The 26,595-nt window shown below is 36.5% G+C and overlaps 4 protein-coding genes across 4 annotated transcripts in view; 3 read left to right on the top strand and 1 right to left on the bottom strand.

Annotated features, from left to right (window-relative positions):
* LOC107581960 (histone-lysine N-methyltransferase, H3 lysine-36 and H4 lysine-20 specific-like) overlaps positions 1 to 2,432 on the top strand; it is a 17,861-nt gene extending 15,429 nt beyond the window's left edge. Inside the window, exons 16-17 of the mRNA XM_016267655.1 lie at positions 661 to 862; positions 1,084 to 2,432. Of these exons, the coding sequence (XP_016123141.1) occupies positions 661 to 862; positions 1,084 to 1,598 (717 nt within the window). The 3' untranslated portion in view covers positions 1,599 to 2,432. The remainder of the gene's footprint in view (positions 1 to 660; positions 863 to 1,083) is intronic.
* Positions 2,433 to 6,733: 4,301 nt separating this feature from the next.
* Positions 6,734 to 11,051, bottom strand: LOC107581958 (ras-related protein Rab-24-like). The gene is made up of 9 exons (XM_016267654.1): positions 10,628 to 11,051; positions 9,858 to 10,001; positions 9,526 to 9,594; positions 9,369 to 9,447; positions 8,819 to 8,886; positions 8,642 to 8,741; positions 8,516 to 8,566; positions 8,354 to 8,413; positions 6,734 to 7,046 (listed from the first exon to the last, which is right to left on the bottom strand). The coding sequence occupies exons 2-9, from the start codon at positions 9,972 to 9,974 to the stop codon at positions 6,982 to 6,984; spliced, it is 609 nt and encodes a 202-aa protein (XP_016123140.1). The 5' UTR covers positions 9,975 to 10,001; positions 10,628 to 11,051; the 3' UTR covers positions 6,734 to 6,981.
* A 2,979-nt stretch (positions 11,052 to 14,030) lies between these two features.
* On the top strand, positions 14,031 to 17,264 carry LOC107581957 (transcription initiation factor TFIID subunit 9-like). Its single transcript, XM_016267653.1, has 7 exons — positions 14,031 to 14,129; positions 14,443 to 14,524; positions 14,826 to 14,962; positions 15,059 to 15,193; positions 16,361 to 16,442; positions 16,625 to 16,735; positions 16,946 to 17,264. Exons 1-7 carry the CDS (start codon positions 14,094 to 14,096, stop codon positions 17,107 to 17,109), a joined length of 747 nt encoding a protein of 248 aa, XP_016123139.1. The 5' UTR covers positions 14,031 to 14,093; the 3' UTR covers positions 17,110 to 17,264.
* An 833-nt stretch (positions 17,265 to 18,097) lies between these two features.
* LOC107581956 (E3 ubiquitin-protein ligase Siah2) overlaps positions 18,098 to 26,595 on the top strand; it is a 44,310-nt gene continuing 35,812 nt past the window's right edge. Inside the window, exon 1 of the mRNA XM_016267652.1 lies at positions 18,098 to 19,002. Within this exon, the coding sequence (XP_016123138.1) occupies positions 18,598 to 19,002 (405 nt within the window). The 5' untranslated portion in view covers positions 18,098 to 18,597. The remainder of the gene's footprint in view (positions 19,003 to 26,595) is intronic.

The raw sequence follows: 26,595 nt of genomic DNA, 5'->3' as shown, positions 1-26,595 counted from the left end.
ACACATAGTAAGAAATGGTTATAAAAAACTGAAACAGAAGTGAAACAAGTAGTAGGAAAGAGGAGAAATAAAAAGCGATATTTATCCTTTGCCGGTGTCCCTGCCTGGTGGAGTCGCACGGTAGAGTCGATGGCCGCGACCGCTTCTGCGGTAAACTAAGCTTCTTTTTTATTCGTCTAACAAAACTCAAATTGAATTCAGCTGGACACACTTTCCTGTTTATCACAACAAATGGCCAAGCAAAGCGCACGACACTGACAAGGTACACGATGCAGTACGAGACCAAACGCGATTTCAGCACGTCTCCACAGTGTATACATAATAAATAAACGGAGCACACGTACATATATTATGTAAACAAAAACTTTTATTTTGGATGCGATTAATCGTTTGACAGCACTAATCATTATTATTATCATTATTAATAAAAGAAAAAAACACAGGGGGAACCAATAATCTGTCTATAGCAAAAAATAAATAAAAATATAAAATAAAATAAAACATTTAACCTTTATAGGACACTATAGCAAAAAATATCTATAATTTCTATTTCATATACTCTAATGTAATGTAATTTTTCACAGCAACGTTTTTGTATCTAAAGAATAGTTTCTGCTTCGATAAGTGATTGTGAATAGACATCAACTCTGTGTCTATCAGAACAACCCCCCATCAGATGATAAAAGCCGTAAGATGAAGAAGAAGTCTCAGATGAAGCGTAAATCCCAGCAGCAAGTTATCAAGGAGCGGGAAGATGAGTGCTTTAGCTGTGGAGATGGAGGACAAGTTGTGTCCTGTAAGAGGCCGGGCTGTCCTAAGGTTTACCACGCTGACTGCCTCAATCTCACAAAGAGACCTGCAGGTCAGTCTTGGAATAGTCTCAAACACGGATCACTCACTGACCATAAAGTCAATAGTGATATAATAAATGAAGTTCATACATGATCGTGCGATATGTGTTCATAGGACAGATAAAATTTAAGTTAATATTTTCTGTAAATGAAGACAAAATGATGCTCAACATCAATTAACAGATCACTGGAGGGGAAGATTATCAGTGAATAACTTGTTTTGCGTTTTTAGGCCGTTGGGAGTGTCCTTGGCATCAGTGTGACTTGTGTGGACAGGAAGCAGCTTCCTTCTGTGAGATGTGCCCTAGCTCCTATTGTGTCGAACATCGAGATGGCATGCTTTTTATATCCAAACTGGATGGCCGCTTGTCATGCAGCGAGCATGACCCCTGCGGCCCCGAGCCCCTGGAGCCTGGCGAGATCCGGGAATACCCCCCGGAACTCAAGACAACCTACCCTATAAACTTCATCAGATCTGCCAAAACCAAATCCACAACCCTAAACACTACGGCTGTCCCGCAGGCTTCCTCTCTCCCTGATGCAGTCCCTCAGGTGTCCTTTAGCCCCTCCAGAAGCCCTCCACCAATTGACATCTCTTTAAACTGTGCATATTCACCAATTTCTTCCTATGGAGAAGACGACGCAGAAGAGGAAGAAAGTTTGATACAATTAGAAGGGGATGGTGAGAAGAGCGTAACTCAAGATAATTCGGAACGATTGAGGATAAAGAAGAAAACCGAAGTATAAAGGTTTAATCTATTGAAGCAAACTGACCCGAGGTTTACATTTCCCAACAGACCTCTTTATAGCCATGCTCTGAGGCTATCTGATGTACATCAAATTTTCACTACAGCATACATGAAGATGGTACACAAAACAGTTTGCATCCCTGTCAGTAATCCCTTTGACGAAGAGGACACAGATAGACGAAGATGGCAATGTTTTTCGGGAAAATGGTTTCAAACACTGATTAAATAGAACTGACTTTATCAGATTGTAGCCAATGTTAAGTTTTTTCTTGCTACATCTGGGAATATGAAATATGTTGAACATCGCAACAATGAAGAGACAGTATTTAGGGAAGGGAATATATTTTTCCTTGGAAATTCCATTGCCTTCTTCAAGTCAAATAATAATGACTATAAACTCATTTACCAAAACTGGATTTGTGCTGTATATTTGCTCTGTGAGCAAATGGTACAGAATATAAGCTTAGGGGAAATTTTACTATTGAGTAAGTGGTTCATATACACTTCTTCGTCAAAAAAAAGTGTTACGGAATACTGAAGAGCCTATGATTGGGTAATTATTGCTGTTTTTAATATGTTTCTGGCATGTTGTAGGTTTGGCAACAGTTCTTTAAACCCTAACTGATGCACTGCACAGCTTTTTATTTCTTAAACAACCAAGTCAAAAGACGTACACGTCCATGTTCCTGAATGACAATGTCAAGGTCCAAATTGTGAAAGTTTGGCCACCACAGAGTCCTGTTTGTAAGAATTTTTGCCAAACATATAACATGTCAGAAACATATTAATCATTGAAATAATAATTGAATCCTAAAATCTAGGGATGGGCGTATCGATCCGAAGTATGAGTATCAAAGTATCGATACTCAAACAATAAATATCGATACTAAGGTGTGTTTTATTTACCAGTGATTTTGTTTATTTAACAAAAAAATAATGCATTGAATTGGACGAATAACCTATGTTAGTAAATAATTGTGTAGGATAGAACTATTTTCCTGCTCATCTGAACACATGCAAATGTTACAAGACAGAACCAATCCATCACAGAGAGCGTTCACTCACTGCTGACGGTGCATTCAAACATGGGCTTCGTTTCCCAAAAGTATCATAAGAAAGCATTAAAGCTTTTGGGAACGGCAGCCCTGAACAATGCTTATCAGAGGACAGAAGAAAAAAAACATATATGTTTGAGTTATTTCACAATAAACTAATTGAAATTAGCCTACATAGTTTGTGCAATTACTTTTATTGAAATTGAACGTTGAAAGATAATATTGATCATGTTCTATTCTGTAATGTTAATATAAATCATACACTGTCAAAAAAAAGGTTGCATTTTATGCGTGCAACAGCCTGTCACTGGCAGTCCCTTATGAAAATGAACCATGGTTTTACTAAAGTGACTGAGTGGTTTTACTATAGTTCAACTGTATTATTTGTAGATTCGAATCATGTGTAAACAAAAAACATATTTGAACCATGTGTAAACAAAAATATAACCTAACAAGTTACAATTAAGGCGTTTCGAATGTTAAAATGCGTTTTAAACAAAGTTAAGTGGTTATCATTACCCATTTTACTCTTAGTAATTTAATAAATTTCATAATTTAAAAGTTTAGTTCAGAAGAATCGTATCGGTATCGACGATACTGCCTTGAAAAATATCGGTTTGGTATCGAAAACAAAATAAGTGGTATCGCCCATCCCTACTAAAATCTTAATTATTTGCTTATTTAAATCCAGACAGCGACTTTTTTTGGCCAGGCAATTTACTAAAGCCCAAAGTATCCTTTACGCGAAGACTATATGCATACAGTGCATATCACGTAATTTCATCATCTGCACAGTACGCATGCACTGTACATGTGCAGACCAGTTTTTGTAACTTGCACATTACTAATTATTTGGTGGCAACATTGGGCTAAACCATTGTTTCAAAAAAGAAGCATAGGAGACTTCAGCGGATTAAAGAGACACACAACCCTCATTTAAAATAATACAAAGAGTTTTTATCGTTTCTAGAGAGAAATAGTACAGACGTTAGACAAAAATGAAAAATTCTAGTGCACACGTGTTCATGTACGCTATCAAATGAAGTTCATTTTGAAAGGCTGTGGCTGTACGCTAAGCATTTGTGTCAAAACTGAAGTTTGCTTCAGACTTGAGAGTGCAGTAGATTGTGATCGTAATGAATAAGATTCAAATATCCTAGCCAACTGTTTAAATAACTTGAAGACTATCATTTTGAAGCACTTTTGTATAATAATCCAAAATTTGCCTGCTAACATGTTAAGACAAAAGCAGAATATTTACAAGCGTGCTCATAATTTATTTGAGATCATTTAGGAAATTCCCAGAATTGTCTCTTTGAATTAATCTTTGCCAAACTGGCACAAAATCCAGAAGAACTTGATGCAGTCTACAAAGGAAGATTGATCATATCCACTGTAGAGACAGATATTCCCAAAATTCTTTGGTGTAAATTATGCTGTGAATTTAAAGGTGAACTGTGTGTTTTTTTTTTAAACAATTGTGGCATCCAGCAGTTACAAAACTTTAAAAAAATAAAAAATAAAAAAAAACAGGAAGTCCTGTCCCAACTTACTCTAGTCATTGAGAAAGTGCAACTATGTACTAGGTCTCTTAACTGAACTAGTCAGATGAGTCTGTTCTATCTTGCTGTATATATTTTTTATACATTAAATCTATATGGAAGAAGATGACAGGCTTTCCAAGCCTGATAATTAAACACTCCCAGTCAAGTCTTTGGCATTTAGTGAATTCATGTTAAATTTTCCATAAAGGCTGATATCTTAAAAAATGTTCAACATACAATTTGAACTGTAACCATATAGTGTAAAACACTAATTGGCAACTAAAGCCCTAAAAGTCTTCTGTGAAGCTAAATGTATAGGACAAATGATTGTGGTTTGTTGCATGTCTACACTCCTGAAGTTTTCCTCACCCCCATCTAACTGATCAAGTGTTCTTCATAATGAACAGCATTTACATTTTTTTCTTAAACTGTATTTATGTATATAATTGCACTTAATAGTTTTAACGCTGTTCTAAAAGTCATTCCACTTCAGTATATTTCAGACAAATTTCTGGCAAAAGGGGAAAAAAATCTGTTGCCTTGTTTGAGACTTTAATTGTGCTGTAGTGCTTTGTACAGAATAAAGAACAGTGCACACTTGTTGCCTCTTTGCTGCTGTTTTTACCACCTCTGTAAATAGTGCGATCAAAATGGTACTTTTCAAATAGATTTATTGCATTAATGAAATGTGAGTAGAACTGTTGAACTGTAAATCTCACAAAAACAGTCAACACATGTTTGGGTGATATTTCACCCCAAAATAAAAGCAAATTATATTTTGTACAAAGAAAATGAAGTCTATTTTCAGGATAATTCGAGTGTTTTGAATTGCAACATTAATTGCATGACAATTCGGCACATTTCCACAAGCAATTGTCTTGTCATTACTGTAACACAAAACAATTATATTGATATCGTAAACTGTAAGTATACATAATGGTAGTATTAATTGTATATATGCTGACAATAAAAGCTTAAATAATAATTGTTGTATCCAGACAGGATCATTTTATTTCTGCATTACAGTAATGAGAATTTTGTGGAGAATTTGGGACAATTGTCATGAAATTAATGCAAAAATCTTGCAACTAATTAAATTTTCTTTGTGCAAAAGATCCTGAAAGTGCAGTTTCATTCAACAATTTCACTTTAATTTCTATGCAATCTAGGCTAAAGATTTGATTCATGTTTTCATTATATTTATTTATGTTCAAGATAAATTCAAAATATTCATAATTAATTAATTCTAGTCCTCTGATGTGGTACACTAAATTTTAATATTATTTTGGTGAGAGAGTACCTTGCTCTCTTAAAAATAAATGTAAAACAAAAAGAAAAGAAACACTAACTTTGATATGTGAGGGCAAGCAAGAATAGGCAGCAAAGGATGAATATGATATGTAGAAAAAAATCCACGCATTTAGGTTATTACTCCTCAGTATTAACAAGCATGCTGCACACACGCTTGATATTTCATTTCAGTCTTAAATGACGTGGTCTGCTTTGCTTATACTATTTTGATACCTTTAAACAAAATATGCAACAGCTGTTTAAAATTACATCCTTATGTTGTTGTTTTTTTTAATGTAATTTCACAGTAAAATGTAACAGAGTAATATAACATTGTCTTTCTTTCCTGTAGGACAACCAGTGAAAATGGCACAATATCAAGATCTCTCTGGAATGACGTAAAATACACAAAGTTTCACAAGAAGCATATTTTTAGCTACAGGCCTTGTGTTGAGCAGTATTTAATACAGGCACAATATGAACCGAGAGTGAACTAAGTCTGTATGTACAAAGTATACACAAACATTTTCACAACTGACAAGTTAGTGTCCCAGTTTACAATACCTTACCCAAATTGCATTGAAGTAAAATTAAATAATAATAAAAATAACATTGTAAACATTAGCATCACATTCATCAAATGCTGCACATTGACTTGCTTTTGGAACATGGTAAAGATATGCAAATAATGGACAACATGATACAGGAAGCTATGGGCTCCATTATCAAACACGAGTTGAGTTTTTTGTTGTTGTTGTTGCTGAGTTGATACTCCCGCATGTCAGATTAATCATGATATTATAAATGCCTCAAATAACTATGGTTATCAGCCTTTGACATCAATTGTTCAGCTTCATTACAATTTACGAACATATTAATTGGAAACTGCTTTTTACTTTTACTATGTAATTTTCCACTCTTATCAACATCTAAATCTTTATCATTATGAGAAAAATGTTTGAACTGGTCTCAGATCTGTGAAAACTGAAACTTCAGTGTGGACATATGAAACTAAATTGTTCATACACGAGTGCAGTGTGATAAATGAAGGGTGTAAACATTACGATCCTCAAAAGTTCTATAAAATGGAGACACTTTAAATCATAAAAGGTGATAAATCGCTCAAGGCATTGTTTGTGAAAATTGGCAACGATCACCTCCATGCAATGAAATCTGTCCCTAAAGCTTGCTTTGCGTCTTGTCTTTTTGGTAAAACGGATTGCCATGCACTGTTAATATTTGTTTCAGTCAACATTCTCAGGTCCAAAAAAAAAAACCATGTTCCTGATAAAGAAAGAGAGTTCATTGCTTGAACACTGGAAAAAGTGGAATCCTTCATGTTCTACTGCACACCAGAAAAGAAAAATCATAAAAGAAATAAGGAAAGAGCAAAAAAAAAACTCCAGCTGATGCTTTGAGGAGTATAAAAGATGGTGAGCCTCCAGTCATCCCAAAATAGACCATATGATACAGCAGTTTTTCCTGTGATAGGTCAGTTATGGCAGCAGTTGTCAAAATAAGAGTCCTTCTTTTGCCCAAGATCCACCCCCTTCTCTTCTGTGAGGATACAATACCAAAATAAACAGAGAAATAAATCCAAATAGGAACAATATCACATTATTGTATCAATTCTATTTCTAATATTATTAAATGCATTCAGAATTCGATGCATCATCTTAATATTTCTATCCACTGTATTTTGCAACGCAGAAGTAAGCTATTGTCTTTGAATGTGTGAGACTTCTGATATATTAGCAGCTATAGGGAAATAAAAAGAAGAAGAAAGTGCAGCGAACAGTAGAACTATTTGCGCTGCAAACCAGTGGGTTTACGAGTAAAACAATATATTAAAATAACACGACAACAAATACCAGTTTACATTATAAATCAGCATAACATAATTGTGATACAAGTAAAATAACTGACAGCAGATGACACCAGAAGCCTTGCCCATTCATGTTACAATTGGCTGCATATGCCCTTAAATTAAAAATTAGGTGGACAATAAACAAAATAAGATTTAGAAATGAATAAATACTCTTTACCATTATTGATCAAAGCAAAAAGAGCAGATACTATGATTTCCTATTAATACTGTAAAACAAAAAATACACATGAACATGTGTGCATCTGTTTTTGGACAGAAATCGGTTATGAAATAACTATTAAGCCCCGTTCACACTACAAGCGACAAACCAACACGATTCCATTCATTTCAATGGAGAGCTGGCGATTTCCGGCGACAAGCGCGACAGCGGCCGTTGGCGACGGATGGGGCGTGTCCAGCGACGTGACAAAGTTCAGAATCCCCCAACTTTATGCAAATGAAGAGCGACTTTCGGAAGCGACAGCCAATAGGAAAGAAGACGGCAGAGCTCATGTGATCATTCTCCACTCAGTCGTAGATAAACATACGCAATGGGAAAAAAAATTTGTATATATATATTTGAATTATATTTAGTCTTTTGCATTTAGCGGCAAGAAACCTGATTCGCTGTCAAGGCAACCAGTAGTGAGAACGCCCACTAGCAATCTCAACGCCAAGACAAAGTCGCTGCTAGTGTGAACGCAGCTTTAGGCACTATTAAGCCTGCATAGTTTAGGTCAAGAAATTGGTTGTTGGCTGCTAATGCTAAAGGGTGCACCTTTGTTTCCTCACAAAGATGGTTCTTGCAAGCAGTTTGCTTCATCTATTGTCATTGTAATGCCAAACATTTGTGCTTTTCATGCTTATGCGAAGCAACAAGTAACTGAGAGAGTGAGTGCTACATTTGTTTACAGGGCCTGAAAAGCCTCGTTCCTGAAACACACAGACCCAGGTGTAAAGTGTAAGATAAGTGTTTCACTTTGCAGCAAATTCTCACCTTGCATGAACTCTAAAGCACAGCTACTGAAATCTTCAGCCACTTTCTGAAACACCTCATCTGTATGAAAAAACAAATAAAGAATTGAAACATCTCTGTATCTAATTGCACGTTACACAAAAACAGTGCTCAATAGAGCAGATAAACTGAAGCATCACTTACCAACATTTTTTCCTGTTTTGCTGGAGGTCTCGAAATGTTGTGCACCTATTTCTGTAAATGTTCAAAGTTAATGTTGTTTTGTTGCAATGCTTTGTAGAAAACAAAAGCAGCTAAATTCACGCTTACCATCTGCAAAGTCTTGAACATCATGGTAGTCTACTTGCCGCACACTTCGATCGGCCTCAATGAGGTCACTCTTGGTGCCACACAAATATATCTTGCAGTGCTGAAAATAAAAGAATGTGTCCATAAAGTTGTGCTGAAGTTGTTCTCATGTTTTTGTGAGACGTGGGTTTATTTTACCTCTTCACAGTTCTGTAACTCCTTCACCCAGAACCTGGCCCTTCCAAAACTGCTGCTGTCAGTCAAGTCTAAGTGTGATTGTGAAAAACAGACACAAATTTAGAATGAAAATTTGATGTTTTCAAACTTTTTCACTTGTGGAAGAGCTGATTTTTTTTCCATGTTCAAAAGTTTGGAGTTTTTTAAGAAATGAATCCTTTTATTCATGCTTTTATTATACTCAAACTGTTGAATGGTAGTGTTAAAAAAACACACACACATTTACAGTGTATAAGAAAAATATTAAGTATGATATTATAACAAAATAAAAATTTTTGTTTGGCCACTTTAATTTTTACATGGACCCCGGATTAACTTATTTTAATCAAACACATGAACTGCCTAGCAGGACTTGTAACTACTGTGATTTATACACAGAGTGAGCAAGCATGAGCTATTTCCTTGCTCAGTGTCACCTGACTGCTAGACCGAGCTGGTACATGCTGCGCTTTGGATTTCTTTCCGACAAAAAAAACCCCACTTCCTGTCAAACTGCAACAGAGGGATATACCGTAGCAGACAATGGCAGCACGCGCTCCTCTGTAATAGATTCTGCTCATAGCTTCATAGCGTTCAGACCCAGCAGTGTCCTAAGATCAAAGGAAACACGTGAAGTCACTAATGAGTGGTTGATCAGCATATATAAAGTCCCAAGTAACTACACTTACCCATATTCCCAGAGTAACCACCTTGTCACTGACGTTGAGGGCTTTCGCAACAAACGCAGCCCCTATAGTCTTAATGAGACAAAAACAATTCATTACAAAACACATATACACACACACAAACAGCCATTGACATCCGTGGAAGGTGGCTTTACCTGTAGTGCTAGTTTATAGTATGTGGCGCATGATTAGAGATAGTCGATAGCCAGTCAAACTTACATCATACACAAAAATATCTTTAATGAGAACAAACAATCTCAGAAAATGGTCAATTAGCCTACTTCTAACGGACTAATTACTTCTAGAGGCTGCTATGCTAAGTAACACACACTTACATTTTGATATGGTCCCACAAGAAACCGGCCATGTACGTATCTTTCCACCAGACTGGTTTTTCCCACACTCTCCTTGCCAAGCATGACCACCTTAGCATCCACTCGCATGGCAGTCATGATTATACGGGTTTGTAGAAAAAGACACTATAGATATAAGCATATAAATGTTTATATAAGGCATATTACAGCTAGATAGATCGAGACAGTATCATCCAGGAAAACTGAAAGGAGTCAGATTAATTGTATTTAATGTGCACTGTTACTGCAAAACAGATAAATAAATAGAGCTGTACTTGCAGGTAATATATGAATCAAATAAAACGCCACTTAGGTGTGATTTAAGAGAATATACTTTCATGACTATGTCGTTGACTGACATACTAAAGCACACGTAAAGTACTCGAGTTACTTTAAAGTTACATTTTTACCTGTAGTATGCCATTTAATATTACATAAGTCAAGATATTACACAATAATGTATAATTACAAATACATTTAAATATATGACATTCAAATTTAAATAAAAATGACATTAATTGCAAGTAACATCGAAAGCATTACGTGCAGTTAGAACGCAGGTATATTCTATAAAAACACTTTTTTAAAGTACACTAAAGTGTTGCGTTTATAAGATTTCTGCCACTACTTACGTTACATCTACAGAGCTAGCTTCGGCTAATAACGCAGTCTCAGTAACTTATATCAAATCAAATATTATCCATATGCAACACACTCGAGGTTAACTAGCGTTCTCACATTTTTTCACTTACCTAGGCTTTTGGTGTATCTGTTGACGGGACTTCAGATATATACTGTAACTGGGTGGCTAATGGTTTAGTTAGCAATCCACACTGATGTGCCACAAAAGCTCATAATAATAAAACTGAATACTACTTGACGCGTAAACACATTAGCAGCGACTCCCAAGTCACATCGAACCGAGGACACGTTCAAAAAAATTAAATGTTGAACGTTTTTCACCCTAATACGACAGGAGAGAGCAGCTTAGCTTTCAACATCAAGCCATGTTTCCCAGTTTACATGGGGAAAAAATCTACAGTAAATGGGCTGACAAATGTTATGTATTCGAGCAATGAGGAACTGTAGCGTGTGGCTAGCTTCAGCTTGAGTAAACGAGTGTGTTTTTGTTTATATAGAGGAGGATGTGACATCACTATGGCCAGTGGTTGTGTCTCAAATAGCGACGAAGAAAAGAGAAGGAAAAAAATCAATAAATAGCGATGTACGAACATTTAAAGATTTTGCATAATATATACCCACTAATGAGATTACATCCAAATTTGGTCATCCTCATCTGAATTGTAATTTCTGTAATGTCAGCATGGAGTCTATTGATCATCTTTTTTTCAAACGCCCCCTTGTTAAGGAATTTTGGTCTGACGTGTCTAAATCTAATGTAGACATTGATGTTACTATGTGTGATATATTTGGTTATTTTTCACATTGTAAACATAACATAGAATATATAGGAAATGTATTTATTTTATTGGGAAAATATTATGTTCATAAATGTACATTTTCTTCAACATCTCCAAAATTGCATAATTTTCGGTAACACTTTATTTCGATATTCCACTTTAGACATTCTATTAACAGTAAGTAACTTTGCAACTACATGTCAACTAGCAGTTAGTAGAGTATTAGTAGACTGTCTGCTTAATATCTTCTAACACTTTCTTTGTCAACTTATTCTACTAACCCTAAACCTACCCTAACAGTCTACTCTGAGAGTTAGTAGACATGTAGTTGCAAATTAATGAGAATTAGTTGACATGTAGTTGACATGTAGTTACAAAGTTACTTATAGTTAATAGAATGTCTAAAGTGGACTATCGAAATAAAGTGTAACCTAATTTTCTTTGTGACTTTAACTACTTAATTATAACACTAAAAAATATTAATACCAAAAAAAGTGTCAAATTTGTGAAACTGTATAATGATCTGCTGAATGGTACATCATTTTGATTTACTACCGCTGTATTTTTTTGTTTTATCTATTTATTTTTTATGTATTCTTTGTCTTCCTATATAATTTCTGTATTCATAATGTCATCCAATGTTACATTAATTGTTGAAGTTAAGTGTTTGTACTTGCAATAAAAAAAAAAAATTTAAACAAAAAAAAAATAGCGATGTACGAATCGTTTAAGAGTCTTTTGAGTCGAAGCTTTTCAATGAACTGGTTGAACATTCGTTGACGGATCGGTGTGAATCGGTTCCAGCGAATCGCAGAAGTGTCAAGAGTAAAACGTACTGGAAATATGTTTACAACTTCATTAAAGAAGAAGGAGTTTTCTAAATAGCATGTCGTTAAATATGGAAATTAATTTGAATATTGTTTAATATAAATGCTAATTACATTTAGTCTCAACATAACCTTAATTTTATCAAGAAACGGAACATGGACACGTTACATTTCAATAAATGCCTGGTAACGAAACGTAATTTATCGCGTGTAATACGCCGTGGAATTATTATGAGGAATAACTTGATGCAGTTTTTGCTATCTCTCAATCGGGTCTGAATTAAACTCTTCGAAAGAAACGATTCGCGGAAATGATTCAGACATCCTATCGCTACAGTGCTGCGTTCAGCCCCGACAAAACGCTGCAAAACGTGTTTTAAACGGAAACGGTGGTGCGTTGAACACCCTGTTCTGATGTCGCAAGAGTTATGGCGGCTGAGAAGGCCATTCTTTGTGTTCTTTTTAAAGAATTTTTGGAGCCTGATGAAATCGGTATAAATATGTGTTTAATACTGCAAAATCCGCTATATGTTACAGCCACTGCCCTTGGCGTCCAGAATAAAAGAAAACATCCCAATCGAGTGAAGCGATTTGTGCAAACTGTGGTTCCTAATTATTGTGAGCCAACATTTGCCTCGCATTTCAGGATGAAAAGACAAACATTTCAGGTGAAGGATAATCCCCTTCTTACCTCCGAGACTGTGTTATGATCTATATGACCTTATTATTTTTATTGTGAGTAGGCTTATCATTATTGCTGATCACTGTTGTTGTGCTATGTTATTGTAATATTTACCATTATATAATCAGAGGAATATAGAAAAGTTTATAAAAGTGTCACTCCACAATACAATAGCAAAATATATATGTATAGTATTTTTATGTTACATTAATCAGTGTCTAGCACACCTTCCTAAGGAAAGGATATGGACCAAAAGTTTAATTACTAAATTATATTTAGACAAACTTAAAGAAGTTCCAGATCTATACTTATGCTCTTATTAGATCAGTTAGTTTTCCTTTAATGTAAATAAACATGTGCAAACAATATACTTGCTCTTGTGAATTTATTTTGATGTTAATTACATTGTGCGAGCTGTCTCTTTAATACCGTGTGGTTTATATACATGTTGCTGCTGATTGGGCTGACATTTTTGACACACCCACCAAACAAGAGAAAACGTATCTCAAACCCCGTTGCACACCGTTTTCAGGAAACATGCCGTAAAAAAGGACAGCTGTCGAAACTGTAGCAAAACGTTGCGCACCGGTTTGAACTTGAACTTGCCCCATGTACGTGCTTACATTTTGGGCCTATTTAATGTCTAGGCCGCTGCTGATTGGCTGCTCGATTTACTTGGTGCGTGACGTTTGCTGAGTGTTTGATTATCCCTCTGTGATTGGCTGCCACTCAAGGTTTCTTCGTCCAGATTGGCTGCTCTGCTTCTGGTTTTTATACACGCTGCTGCTGATTGGTGCTGACATGTTTGACAAACCCACCAAACAAGAGAAAACGTATCTCAAACCCCGTTGCACACCGTTTTCAGGAAACATGCCGTAAAAAAGGACAGCTGTCGAAACTGTAGCAAAACGTTGCGCACCGGTTTGAACTTGAACTTGCCCCATGTACGTGCTTACATTTTGGGCCTATTTAATGTCTAGGCCGCTGCTGATTGGCTGCTCGATTTACTTGGTGCGTGACGTTTGCTGAGTGTTTGATTATCCCTCTGTGATTGGCTGCCACTCAAGGTTTCTTCGTCCAGATTGGCTGCTCTGCTTCGGTACCGCCTACTTTGCCAAAATGCTTTCTGACATTCTAATTTATTGAGATGCACCTGTATATCCTTCTTTCTACCAAATCTGTTCACTCCACACTCCAGATCAGTAGGTGGCGGTAATGCACCTTTAAGTTGGTTTGCCAAAACCGCCAAAAAAACATCAGAAGAAGAGAATTCAGAGCTCATGTGAAAATGGCGTCTCCGAAAACAGTGCCTAAAGATGCACAGGTAAATAATGCTTTAGAAACTGTTTTATCTCCGTGTTGTGCAATGTTTATTGTGTTTAAAGCATAGCGAATAAAGCAGCAGGTTTAAAGAGCGACTGTGCATATTACTCGTCTTATTCTTCTTTGTGCACACACGCGTTACCACGCTAACGTTAACAGGTCCACTGTAATAGATTTTTAATGTGGTGTGATTTTAACTAAATATATTAGCTAAGCTAAGATAATTGCTGATAAATATGCTGGGGTGCAGCTAATATAATATGCATGATATTTTCCTTGTGCAGTTTTTTAACTTTATTTTATTATCTTCAAAGGTTATGATGCAGGTTCTTAAGGGCATGGGTATCACGGAGTACGAGCCCAGAGTGATCAATCAGATGCTGGAGTTTACATACAGTAAGTCAAGATGACTTTAAACCTCTAACATGTTTGACATAAATATATATTTGTGAATATGTTTTTTATTTGCAAATCTCATTTTATTTATTTGCGAATTTAATTCATGTTTGTGAAACTTTAAGATTTATTTGTGGATCTCATTCTATTTATTTGTGGATCATAATCTATTTATTTGGAATTAAGCAACAATTCTACCCCCATATAAAATGCTTTAACAAACTCCATCTGTTACTTTTCTGTAGTAGCAAGTCGTCCAAAAGCATTCACTGTCTGATGTTTTTTTTGTTTTGTTTTTCAGGATACGTAACAACTATTATTGAAGATGCAAAAATATATTCCACCCATGCCAAGAAGTCCAATGTGGATGCAGATGATATAAGGCTAGCAATCCAGTGTCGAGTGGATCAGTCATTCACATCTCCTCCACCACGAGATGTAAGTTGTTCTTGTTGACTTATGTGTTTTTTTTTTAATGCATAACACATATGTGACTTCTGATAATTAATAGTGGTGGTTGGTCCATGGTTTCAGTTTCTGTTGGACATTGCAAGGCAGAAGAACCAAACTCCTTTGCCACTGATCAAACCATACACAGGCCCACGTCTTCCACCAGATCGCTACTGTCTCACAGCACCAAACTACAGACTGAAGTGCTTGCAGAAAAAGGTATTATTTTAAATAATATGTGATAATATACCGTTTTTGTAGTTTAGATTAACTGACCTAGTGATACCTGATAACAAGGTCTTGTGGTGTATTACTGCTGTTATTGTACCTGTAGCGCAATGGTTCTCAAGTGGATCCTACTCTTTTTACCAATGAGTTCATATGACTCTTCCAGTCATTTGTGATTCAGGCTAAAGTGTGGTCACACATGCTAATTTTGTGAGCAAAAAGGTCAATTGTCTATAGTCGTATATGAATCTTTTGTGTAAAGCACAGCTCAGACAGAGTAACTTTTTTAAAAATCTATTAACTTTCTGTTGATCAACACAGCGAATTCACATGATCTTGAATGCGTTGCAAAATCTGTATTGGAATTCCTCCCCCCTCATGTGAATTTCGTGATTGTGTTGATGTGTATATATTTTTGGCATAAAAGAAAAATCAATAATTTTGACCCCGTGCAATGTATTTTTGGCTATTGCTACAAATATACCCCAGCGACTTAAGACTGGTTTTGTGGTCCAGGGTCATATATATATACAGTGGGTACGGAAAGTATTCAAACCCCCTTAAATTTTTCACTGTTATATTGCAGCCATTTGCTAAAATCATTGAAGTAAATTTTTTTTTCCTCATTAATGTACATCCGTACCCACTGTATATGTGTGTGTGTGTGTGTATGTTACATAGTTTCTTCCTGATAAAATATAGTGCTTGGCAGAACAAATGTATATTCCTTAGAAATATGCATGTTGTTTTATTAATTTCCTTGACCTTTTGTGGTATAGAAACTTGTTATTTTAGTATCATTGAGATGCTATTATAGTGTATTAATATTTTGAATTAGATTTTTATATTATTTATTTTCATGTTAACATTTTAGTTATATTTTGTCACTTTATTTGTTTGCTGATATCTGTGTAGTTTTTGTATATTTAATATTTAATATCTAATATTTATTTCAAGTAATACTTTTTTTTTTTATTGTTTTAGTTTCACTTAACTATATTAAGCTTGATAGAAACTTTTGAAATTCAGTATTCTCATCTCCATATCCAGGTTTGTCTAGACTGTGAGAATGTGGGTTCTTCAAAGGATACAAACAGATGTATATTAAAATGTATGGCAGAATGTACAGTCTGATATGGATTTGATTTGAATGTTTAGGTGTCTTCGTCTGCGGGCAGGATAACAGTGCCACGGTTAAGTGTGGGGGCAGTGTCCAGTAGGCCAAGCACTCCAACTCTTGGTCAGTTACAAGTGTACTCAAAGATTGCAAGAGTTTGCATGCACACAATTTCCAATATACATTCACTAATCTCCATTATTACAAGAGGAGCATTTAGTTTTGTTTTTTTCTCTCTCTCTCCCTCCCTGGTGAACAAGTGCAAAATCTAAAGGTTTAAAGGATCATCATTGTATTTACTGCAGGTACGCCATCAGTGCAGACAGTGGGAACTAAAGTGGGGACGCCTGTGTCACTGACCGGCCAGCGCTTTACAGTTCAGATTCCCTCCTCACAGGCTGCCTCTGTCAAATCAGGTACGTTTCTACCTTAGAATAAGTAGTTCTTCTTGTGTGGTCTTCTTTTGTATTGAGGACCATATGGAACATTTTGTGGCAAATCAGTGAGCAGATGAAAAGTTAAGCTATTGATTGAGCTTCGAGAAATAAAAACATGCCAGATTTAAGATCACGTGCTGAATCATAGCAGTAACCTCATTCAGTTAATGATTTAATTTGTTTTCACAGCTACTCCTACCACTCCCACTGTTCAAAATGTCCTCATCAACCCCTCTCTCATTGGCTCCAAGAACATCCTCATTACTACCAATATGGTGTCACAGAATCCATCCAGTGACTCAACCTCTCTTAAGAGGAAGCATGAAGATGAGGATGACTATGATGCTTTATGACTTGCTGTGGTTTCTTACTAGTATGGAAGTGATTCTGTAAATAAGCAATCGATAACTATGAATTTGCCTTTCAGTAGTTTTGTCTTGTTTAGATTCTTACACAATAACAGCCAATTACCAGTTATTGTTCATTTTTGGAAGTACAAAAAATAAAATCAATTAATAAATTGTGTGTTTGGTTGTTGATTCACAAGCTCATGTATCTCATGTATTTACATAGAACAAATGTAGTTGTTTAAAAAAAATCTTTATTTATTTTTTATTTAGGTAGAAGGAAATCCTTTTAAGGACAGTTATTCAGATATTTCATAAATTCCTTCATTATTTGAAAATATTATTAGGTATAAATCAAATGTAATTATATATAGTCAATTTTTTAATAAATGCATGAAATGCCAGCAGAGGGAGCTGGTTAGACAGGGAGAGAGCAGTGTGCTTTTACTCCAGGAATAAATATTGATACTACTTAAATATTAATACTACTATAATGCCGTTATGAAAACTATATTAAATAGAGTATTTAGACACTCTTCTTGCATGTCCATGCTTCTGGTCATCTGATATGGTAATAGTCAATGATCAGTCCTGATGATGTATGGAGAATATATAGATGTATGATTTAGACACAGCAAATGAGATTTACAGTTTCTGAAATAAAAATTGTTAAATGGTTAAGTGTACATTATAGCAAGTTAACAAAGGTGTATATGTAGCTCAAATGGTAGAGCATGGTGGAAGCAATACACTTGTATATTCTCTTATTTACAGAGAACAAATAACATCAGATGTACATATATTACAGTATTCCAGAAATGTGTAGTTCAAAATGTAAATGTATCAAGTTTAAGAATGTATGAAAAGACTGCGAAAACAGCTAATTGTAATGTAGTTTATCCATTTTGTTTGCGCATACTTTTCTTCTGTGCATCCCAAGCATGAAGTGAAAAAAGAATTCACTGAACCAGAATAGAGGGGGTTTATTAGAGGTATGAAATATAACCAGGATAATATAATGTTATTCATTTGTTCCTTTTGTGTCTCGTTCCACTTAATAGCCCTGTAAAAACTTTATTTAGACCTAATCCACATAACTCATTCAGTTTAGTAAAAAAAATGGTTTGAGGCTTATAAATGCAACAGTCTCCTCTGATTGCATAGAACGGTGAAACATCCTTGGTCGTGTTGAAGGGCCACAGTGCAACTGTTTGCTGTTTACTTCACTACAGCCACTCACGTAATTACTACATATTCCAGCGACTCTTACGTAAACGTCAAGAGCGGCTCTGTGATTGGCTGAGGAGAGTGTCAATCAAAGCCCCTTCATCCAATAGACTCGTTACTCGCTCTCAAACTATGGCGGCCATGTTGTATCCGCGGGGACTGGAGGCTGTTCGGAACCGAGTCTGTCTTCAGTCGGGAGTATACGGTGGGGCTCTCGGGTTTGAACTCGTCTGGGTTTTACACCGTTAGAGATCTACACTCCTCGCCATGAGCCGTCCGTCCTCTGCGGGTGGTGCGGCCGGAGGACTCGGAGCTGGTAAAGCAGGAGGAAGTAAGCATGGAGGCTCTGGAGGAACAACCGCCTCTGCTGCCGCAGCCGCCGCGGGGGTATCCGGCTCTGTCGCGGGCTCTGGTACGGTCCCCGCGGCCGCTGTAGCCCTTCCAGTCGCTGCCCTACCGGGACAGTCAGCCGAATTGACAGCGCTGTTTGAGTGCCCGGTGTGTTTCGACTACGTGCTGCCCCCGATCTTGCAGTGCCAGGCTGGGCATCTGGTGTGTAACCAGTGTCGGCAAAAGCTCAGCTGCTGTCCAACTTGTCGCGGCCCTCTCACGCCGAGCATAAGGAACTTGGCAATGGAAAAAGTTGCATCTAATCTGCCGTTTCCGTGTAAGGTAAGAACAACCCCGTAGCACGGGTGAAATGCATTCGCTGCCGTCATAACCAATCCAAAGTTGCCTGCAATATTGTTTCATTCATTACTGTATGATGGCAGTCGTGAGTTTAGACGCAGCTCAGATGCCACAGGTGTATTTTGCAGCAAGCCAAGATGCAGCACTTCTGCCTCTTTCATATTTTTAAGACACCTTCTTTTATATTTCCAGTGACACATCCAGCTGAAGTGTGTAAACATTTTCCTCTTTCATCGCCAGCGTATCAACATTATCTCAACCAATGGCGTGGTTTTGGGGGCGGGGTTATCAGTTTGTCAAACCAATGGCAGGTAGGGAGGCGGATGGGGAGTGCTTTGGAAACCTGTTTGGGAACAATTGTTGTTTTTGTAATTCCAATTGAAAAATGGTTCAGCTTTCAAATGTAGTTCTTTTTAAAATTTCAGCTTGAAAATAGGGGCATAGTTTCACAGGCACCCCATCAAAAAAGCATCCCCATATAGCCTAATGCTGAGTTCACACTGCACGATTTTAGCCCGATTTTCACTCGCCGACAGGTTTTGCGAAATCGCCGACAAATGGCCGAAATCGGAGGCAAATCGGTGCTCGTTCACGCGAGTGACAATCACGCAGTGTGAATTATCAAAGATGCGATCTGAGGGAATCGCCTCTATTTGGCATGCTAAATATCTGGAGCTGTCGGCGATTCACAATCACTCTGTGTGAAATGAGTTCTGACTGAAAAACACATCGGCGATGACCTACAGCCAATGAGAGACCAAGATACAGGGCAGCGGGAAGTTCGGAGAGGAGTTATATGAAACACAGTTTGCGGACCTGTGTTGCCAAATCCGCAATTGGTAAAGTCATGCAGTGTGTAACCTCCTGTCGTCGTTCCATCGTGCAGTGTGAACACCGCAACAACTGAATGCTACCCCAGATAGTCGTTCAGTGTGAAACCAACAGTGATGCGACGTCTTTGAAAATCGTGCAGTGTGAACTCGGCATAAGGCTGATGATACACGGGGCAACATTTTGAGCAATGGTGCCGTCAACAGACAACCAGGGGCTTGTTCCATAAAACAAGTTTACCAAATAAGACAGGTTTATTTTAGTTAGTCTGACTTATTGTCAGTTGATTTGGTTCAAAATAAGTCAGACGTAACTGGGCGGGTTTTGTAGCGAAAACCTGGCAACCCTGCACCAGACAGAGCTGTCGGCGATTGTTCCAATTGTAAAGTCATGCAGTGTGTAACCTCCTGTCGTCGTTCCATCGTGCAGTGTGAACACCGCAACAACTGAATGCTACCCCAGATAGTCGTTCAGTGTGAAACCAACAGTGATGCGACGTCTTTGAAAATCGTGCAGTGTGAACTCGGCATAAGGCTGATGATACACGGGGCAACATTTTGAGCAATGGTGCCGTCAACAGACAACCAGGGGCTTGTTCCATAAAACAAGTTTACCAAATAAGACAGGTTTATTTTAGTTAGTCTGACTTATTGTCAGTTGATTTGGTTCAAAATAAGTCAGACTAACTGAAATAAGCCTGGCTTGTTTGGTAAACTTGTTTTATGAAATAGCCCCCCAGGTGAGACACAGCGCCCACAACCAATCTAAAATATCCAGATAGAAATTTGTTACCAATTCTTAATGGGAAAGTGCCCAAGCAACACTGCTCAAAAAAAAAGTTGCCTGGCAAAATTGCTCAAAAAGTTGCCCCGTGTATCATCAGCCTAATACCTTTTTTTTTTTTGATACACTTATGGATATAAGTATGTGCATTGTCTTTAACTGCAGTACACAAGCTGCAGTTATAAAATGCACAGTGAATATGTACAGTGCCTGTCATTGTTAAGACTGTAAGTCTATCCTTCACAGCCTCATTTTCATCTGCGTTAAATTCAATATGCCGTCTAACCTGGCTAAGGTCTATATCAATCTAATCCAGTGCTCTTGGTTTTGCGTCTTATAAAGTATCCTGTTACTATTTCAGTGTGAGAAATCACTACAAACAATTCAGTGCGTGAGTGAACCGTCCGAATGAATCAAACGAAATCACAAACATTTTCAGACATTTGTGCAAATCTGTTTGATCAGTTAGGAGTCCCACCAGGATATCTTTGCAATTCAAATGACGGTTTTTGTGGTGTTAGTTTCCAGAATTTTGTAGAAAATTTGCAATGTAATTTTATAATGAGTATATCACATTTACCATATTATTAATGCCAGGGTTAATAAAGGGTTAGTTCACCCAAAAATGAAAATTAGCCTGTGTTTTACTCACCCTCGAGGCATCCTAGGTGTATATTTAAAATATATGTTTCTTTTACTTTTTGGGCAGTTTGAGCATTTCATTTATTTCATTTTTTTTACTGTGACTGACTTGAAACACCTTGATTGCAATTTGCATCATATGCATTAAAGTTTTATTCTCTGTTATAACTGGACTGTGAAAGTTGATCACTACTCTTGTTCCCTGGAGTAGGGCTGTGCAATTAATCGCATGCCATTTGTGTATTAAATGCTGCTCCATCTGAAAGCAGGTGATGGAGATTTACTACCAATCACGGAACCGGCTTTACTGACGAGATGTGCATGACAATCAGCCCTACCCTGGGGTAATGTTTCCTCCTTTACAGTGGCTGTAATATGGACGTGGCAACTGGTACGTGATGTAGTGCAGTCTCTAGAGTGATAACAGCCATCAGTAAAGGAAAGTAGCTCTCAATGTTTGTAGTGAAAGTAAAGCTGGATCCGCTGTTGTTTCAGCAAAGGGCTTTGTCAGCTAGTTATTCGATGCTCTGTATTAACAGCATTAAAGTATATGGGACCTCAGTTTTTTTGTGGCGGGATGTTGTGAAAACAATCATTCTGGGACTGTGCCATGTGCTGCACTCAACAGGTGACAGCAACTTTGCTCTTTAAAGGCATCATATCATTGTACTTTTATTTAAATTATACCAATTACAATCAGTTTTTTGCGACACAATTTTGACACGTTTATGACAGTTTATTTGATTTTTGATTTTAAACCCTTAGAATTAAACAAATAAATGGGCCATATTTTGTAGAATTAACAAAAGAGTTAGACACACTTTGTTAATGCTAGATTCTTATTGCAGCTTGGGTTCAATAAATTGTGGTTTTGTACTGGGAGGGCACTGAGATTTGAAAGTTACAGTATTACAAATATTTCTCATTAAGTTGCTCATTTAAGATGCTTTCAGAGTTATGACTATATTACTTTTTCTGTGGAACACAAAAGGAGATATTTTGAAGAATATTTGTGAAATTTTGGTGACCGTCAACTTTCATTGTGTGGACAATAAAGAAAAAAGAGAGACGCATCTCTCAATTTCAAAGAAATTTCTAAATAATGGGATATAAATATTTAATTTTGAATTAGTGCTGTCGGTCGATTAAAAAAACAACTAATTTCACATTTTTTCTGAAATTAATCATGATTAATTGTGATTAATCCCACCTATCATTAAAGATTTAAAATATACTTTTATTGCAATAATTTCAAATTCAATCTTTAAATTAATGTAGAAACAACATACAGTATATTTTTACTACTTTTTCTGTGGAACACAAAAGGAGATATTTTGAAGAATATTTGTGAAATTTTGGTGACCGTCAACTTTCATTGTGTGGACAAAAAAGAAAAAAAGAGAGACGCATCTCTCAATTTCAAAGAAATTTCTAAATAATGGGATATAAATATTTAATTTTGAATTAGTGCTGTCGGTCGATTAAAAAAAACAACTAATTTCACATTTTTTCTGAAATTAATCATGATTAATTGTGATTAATCCCACCTATCATTAAAGATTTAAAATATACTTTTATTGCAATTTCAAATTCAATCTTTAAATTAATGTAGAAACAACATACAGTATATTTTTAATATTTGTTTAATGGCATCTTTTTTATGACTGAAGGCCAGCATCACTGATACCAATACTACTGATGTCTCTAGGAATGTTTTTCCCCCTTTCGTTTAACCATCGACTATATGTAATGTTGACTATGCTAACATTACAGTATAGGCTAATTGAGAGCTAACCTATCAATTTGAATCTTTATTAGAATTTTAAAAACAACAACTTCTAATTTAAGTGAACTTAAAACAATCTTCACATAAACCCATTATAATACATGTCATACCTGTGCCCTTCAGCAAGTAGGAAATATACAAAAATTTAATAAAGTTATCAAACACTAAATTCTAAATTAAATATATGAATCCATAAAGCTATGATAAGTTATTGATTTCCTCTTTTTTTTTTTTTTCTTCTTTTTTTCTTTTGTTCTTTTATTATCAGACTTCACAGCAGCGGGGTTATGTTATTTGGCTGCTATTACTTTAAGAGCTGCCACTGCTGAACGTGACATGAATCTGACACGCATGCTCATAGTTTAATTCGTGCTTTAATATGAAGTGATACAGTATACAGCGCACTCCGTCGTTTTTTGTGCGTGCAATTGAAGAGCACACGCTACGAGCACAGTGTAACGGCTAACAGGACAAGAAGATTCGTTTTTACTGGCATATGCCCTGACATCATCTCATCTGACCACAGTTCACTGTTGTTCTACTGGTGCTCGCTCGTCACCTGTACCTTTTCCGCACTCATCTGACTAGCGCCTGGTGCTGAGTCAGAGTTGGCATGTGCATCTGAAAAGTCTCCCGTACACAGATGTGGTCATAAAGGCATTCTGCATCTAAATAAACACAATACTTGTCAAGAAAAAAAAAGGCAGAAGCAGCAGTTGTGAGTCCCGTCCCTGCGTTAACTGCATTAAATATTTTTTTACACCGTTAAACTGGAAAAATTAATCACCTGCGTTAACGCATTAATTTTGACAGCACTACTTTGAATATGTAGTATTTACTGATTTTATTATGGTTTTTACTGGTTTTGTCTTTGCACAATTTATTGGTGCATGTTTATGTTATTCTAAATGAAAATAAAAGTATTGGACTTAATAATATTTGATGAAAATATAATCTAAAATGACTGTTTTCGCACATCCTTTCTTGTTTTATTTTAAGTCCATAAAGCAAAAGGAACTTAAACACAGATCTCATCATGCTTTCATCAGCAAAGCACATGGATTTCTTTTATGTGATCACAGGTTACGTAACGTGGTGTATCTTTGACCGTTGTCCTTAAGGTACTGTATGTCTGATTATCAAAGACTTAGAGTGACCTTAATGGGTGTTAGCGAATAGCTTGGCACTTTGTGCAAAAGCACAATGTCATGGCTTTGGTAGCCTTCTCTAAAAAGGTCATGTGGTGTAACCATTTAGTTAAAAGTAATAACCAACCTTCTTACACCTTGAGTACATGTAAGTGTACACATCTTAATCAGTATTTTAAGGTATTTTTTTATTATTAATTTATTCAGTTATTAATTCATAAATATGATAAAGTTGTTGTGGATTTGCACTAGAGGCTGACATTTTTTCGGGAATCCCACGGGATGGGAAACAAAATCACTATTAATTCCGTGACTGGGACGGGACAGGAAAAAATGTCAGCTGGAGTGGGCGGGACCGGGAATCGTAATAACACTATGATACCCAACTTTATACACAAATATACCTTTTATATAAATAAACTGTATATTTTAATTTTGAACTCCATTCTAGTTGCCCTGTCTCTTTATGCTCTCCTCCTGTTTGCTTTGGTGTGGCTTTTTAAGTGAATGACGTACGCAGTCCGTGATGGACAGATCGTTAACGGCTGGTCTATGTGGTAATATAGTACATCGGGCAGGACATCCAAACGCTCGCCTGTCATTCATTGACCTCAAATATGGCTTTTCATCTGAAAGATATATGTAGTAGCAACTTTACATGGCCGCTCAATCTAATGTTAGCCTAGAGAAATGTGCGCTGTTCAAGTGTCTGTGCGGAGTGTGGAAGCTGAACAGTAGCACGCTCACTGCAGGACAGATGGAGGCGCCGGTGCGCTCACTTGCTCTTAAAATACTCCGTAATTTTTGGTCATGCAGATAAGAGTAATACATCTTTTGAATCTGTAAAGACTCTACGTTTATTTGTGTGCACTCAGAATAACAACGAAACGTTGCGCATCTGTAAAATAATTCAAGCAAACAGGATGCGCTTTCTGCCGTCTCGGTCTCTGAACTTGAGTGAGAAACTTCGAAACTCCGTTTATGAAAAATATATAGAGAGCGAAATGTCTACTTTCAAATGAACCAATTCAAATAGAAAACGTGTGTGTGTTTGCATGGATGATTTACATGAAATTTAATGTGTGTGCAATGCACACTGTTCATTGTTTAAGCTGGCTTTCAGTTCAATAAAATAACAAAAAACTACATTTTGGATTTTTATTCAACTAAGGTGGGCATGCTGTGATTTGTACTGTAACTGACAGATTCCGGACAAAAAAACACAACATGGGAGTGGGAGGGAATGGGAATCATTCTTCTGGGATTGGGACGGGATGAGATTTTCACCCAGTTTTTTTGTGGGATTGGATTTTTTTTTTTGTGGGAGTGGGACGGGAGAGTTTTGAAAATCCACTCCCGTGTCACCCTCTAATTTGTGTCTCCTCAGATGTCTTAGTAGCACACCTCATGTAAGGATGTCCGTTTGGAGCACGGCCCAGAGAGTCTGGCAGGAAGGGAGCAGTTCCTCAGAGCTGTCACTGAGCTGCTTTTCTCACACGCCAGGCTCTGGCAGCGGGTGGCTGTGTCCGGCTGGCATACGTAACCAGATTAGACATGGATACACTTAGTCCCCTCAAGCTTGGGCATTTATTTTGCTGTGTGAGTCTATTTTCAGACTGTTCTGCGGGTTTGTTAAGACACAAGCTGCTGTCACTATGAATAGAGGCGGGTCAACAGCGAATTAGAGGTTTGTTATGATCCCCATCATACCCTGTTTAAAGAGGAGAGCACCCCAGTGTGGTGAACACTGGTGACACCTGGCTACTGCGCATGCATCACATTGATTGCAGCACTGAGTGTAATGCTCCTCCAAGCATCTGTGTGTTTGTGATTTTTGCTAGCTTATATTCTTATAGATTAATTCTTGCATACTTCACGAAATCTTTATTGTTACCATGATTTACCATAGTTATTGAAAATCTGTCAGGCAGGATGATGTTAATCATTTTGATATTTTATGCATCATTCGATAAGTTTCCACTTGGCTGAACAAAAGTGTTAGTTCCAAATTCTACTGACAGCCTTGTCAATCTGTTATAAAGTCTTTGTTTTTACATTTAAATAAAATTAAATAATTTGTTAATATGTATTTATTTATAAATTTAAAATAAATATTAACCAATATTTGGGTATTATTTATATAAAATATAAAATATTTACAAAAATTGAACTTGGGAAAATATTAATATATTATTAAATGTTTATTGAAAAAGTCAATATATAATGATCTCTGACATTGTTTTTTACATTAAAAAATAAATATGAACAAATCATGAATATTAGCAAATACTTTTAAATACATTTAAATAGAATAAATATTAAAATATATTGTAAAAAAGTTATTTAAAAAGTCAGTCTATGTATTGTTTTATATATAAACAATAT

This window comes from Sinocyclocheilus grahami, unplaced genomic scaffold (assembly GCF_001515645.1).
Source record: "Sinocyclocheilus grahami isolate Dianchi unplaced genomic scaffold, SAMN03320097.WGS_v1.1 scaffold39.1, whole genome shotgun sequence".
In the NCBI taxonomy this organism is placed as follows: domain Eukaryota; kingdom Metazoa; phylum Chordata; class Actinopteri; order Cypriniformes; family Cyprinidae; genus Sinocyclocheilus; species Sinocyclocheilus grahami.
Note: the sequence above shows the minus strand (reverse complement) of the source record. Positions and strands in the feature narration are given on the sequence as shown.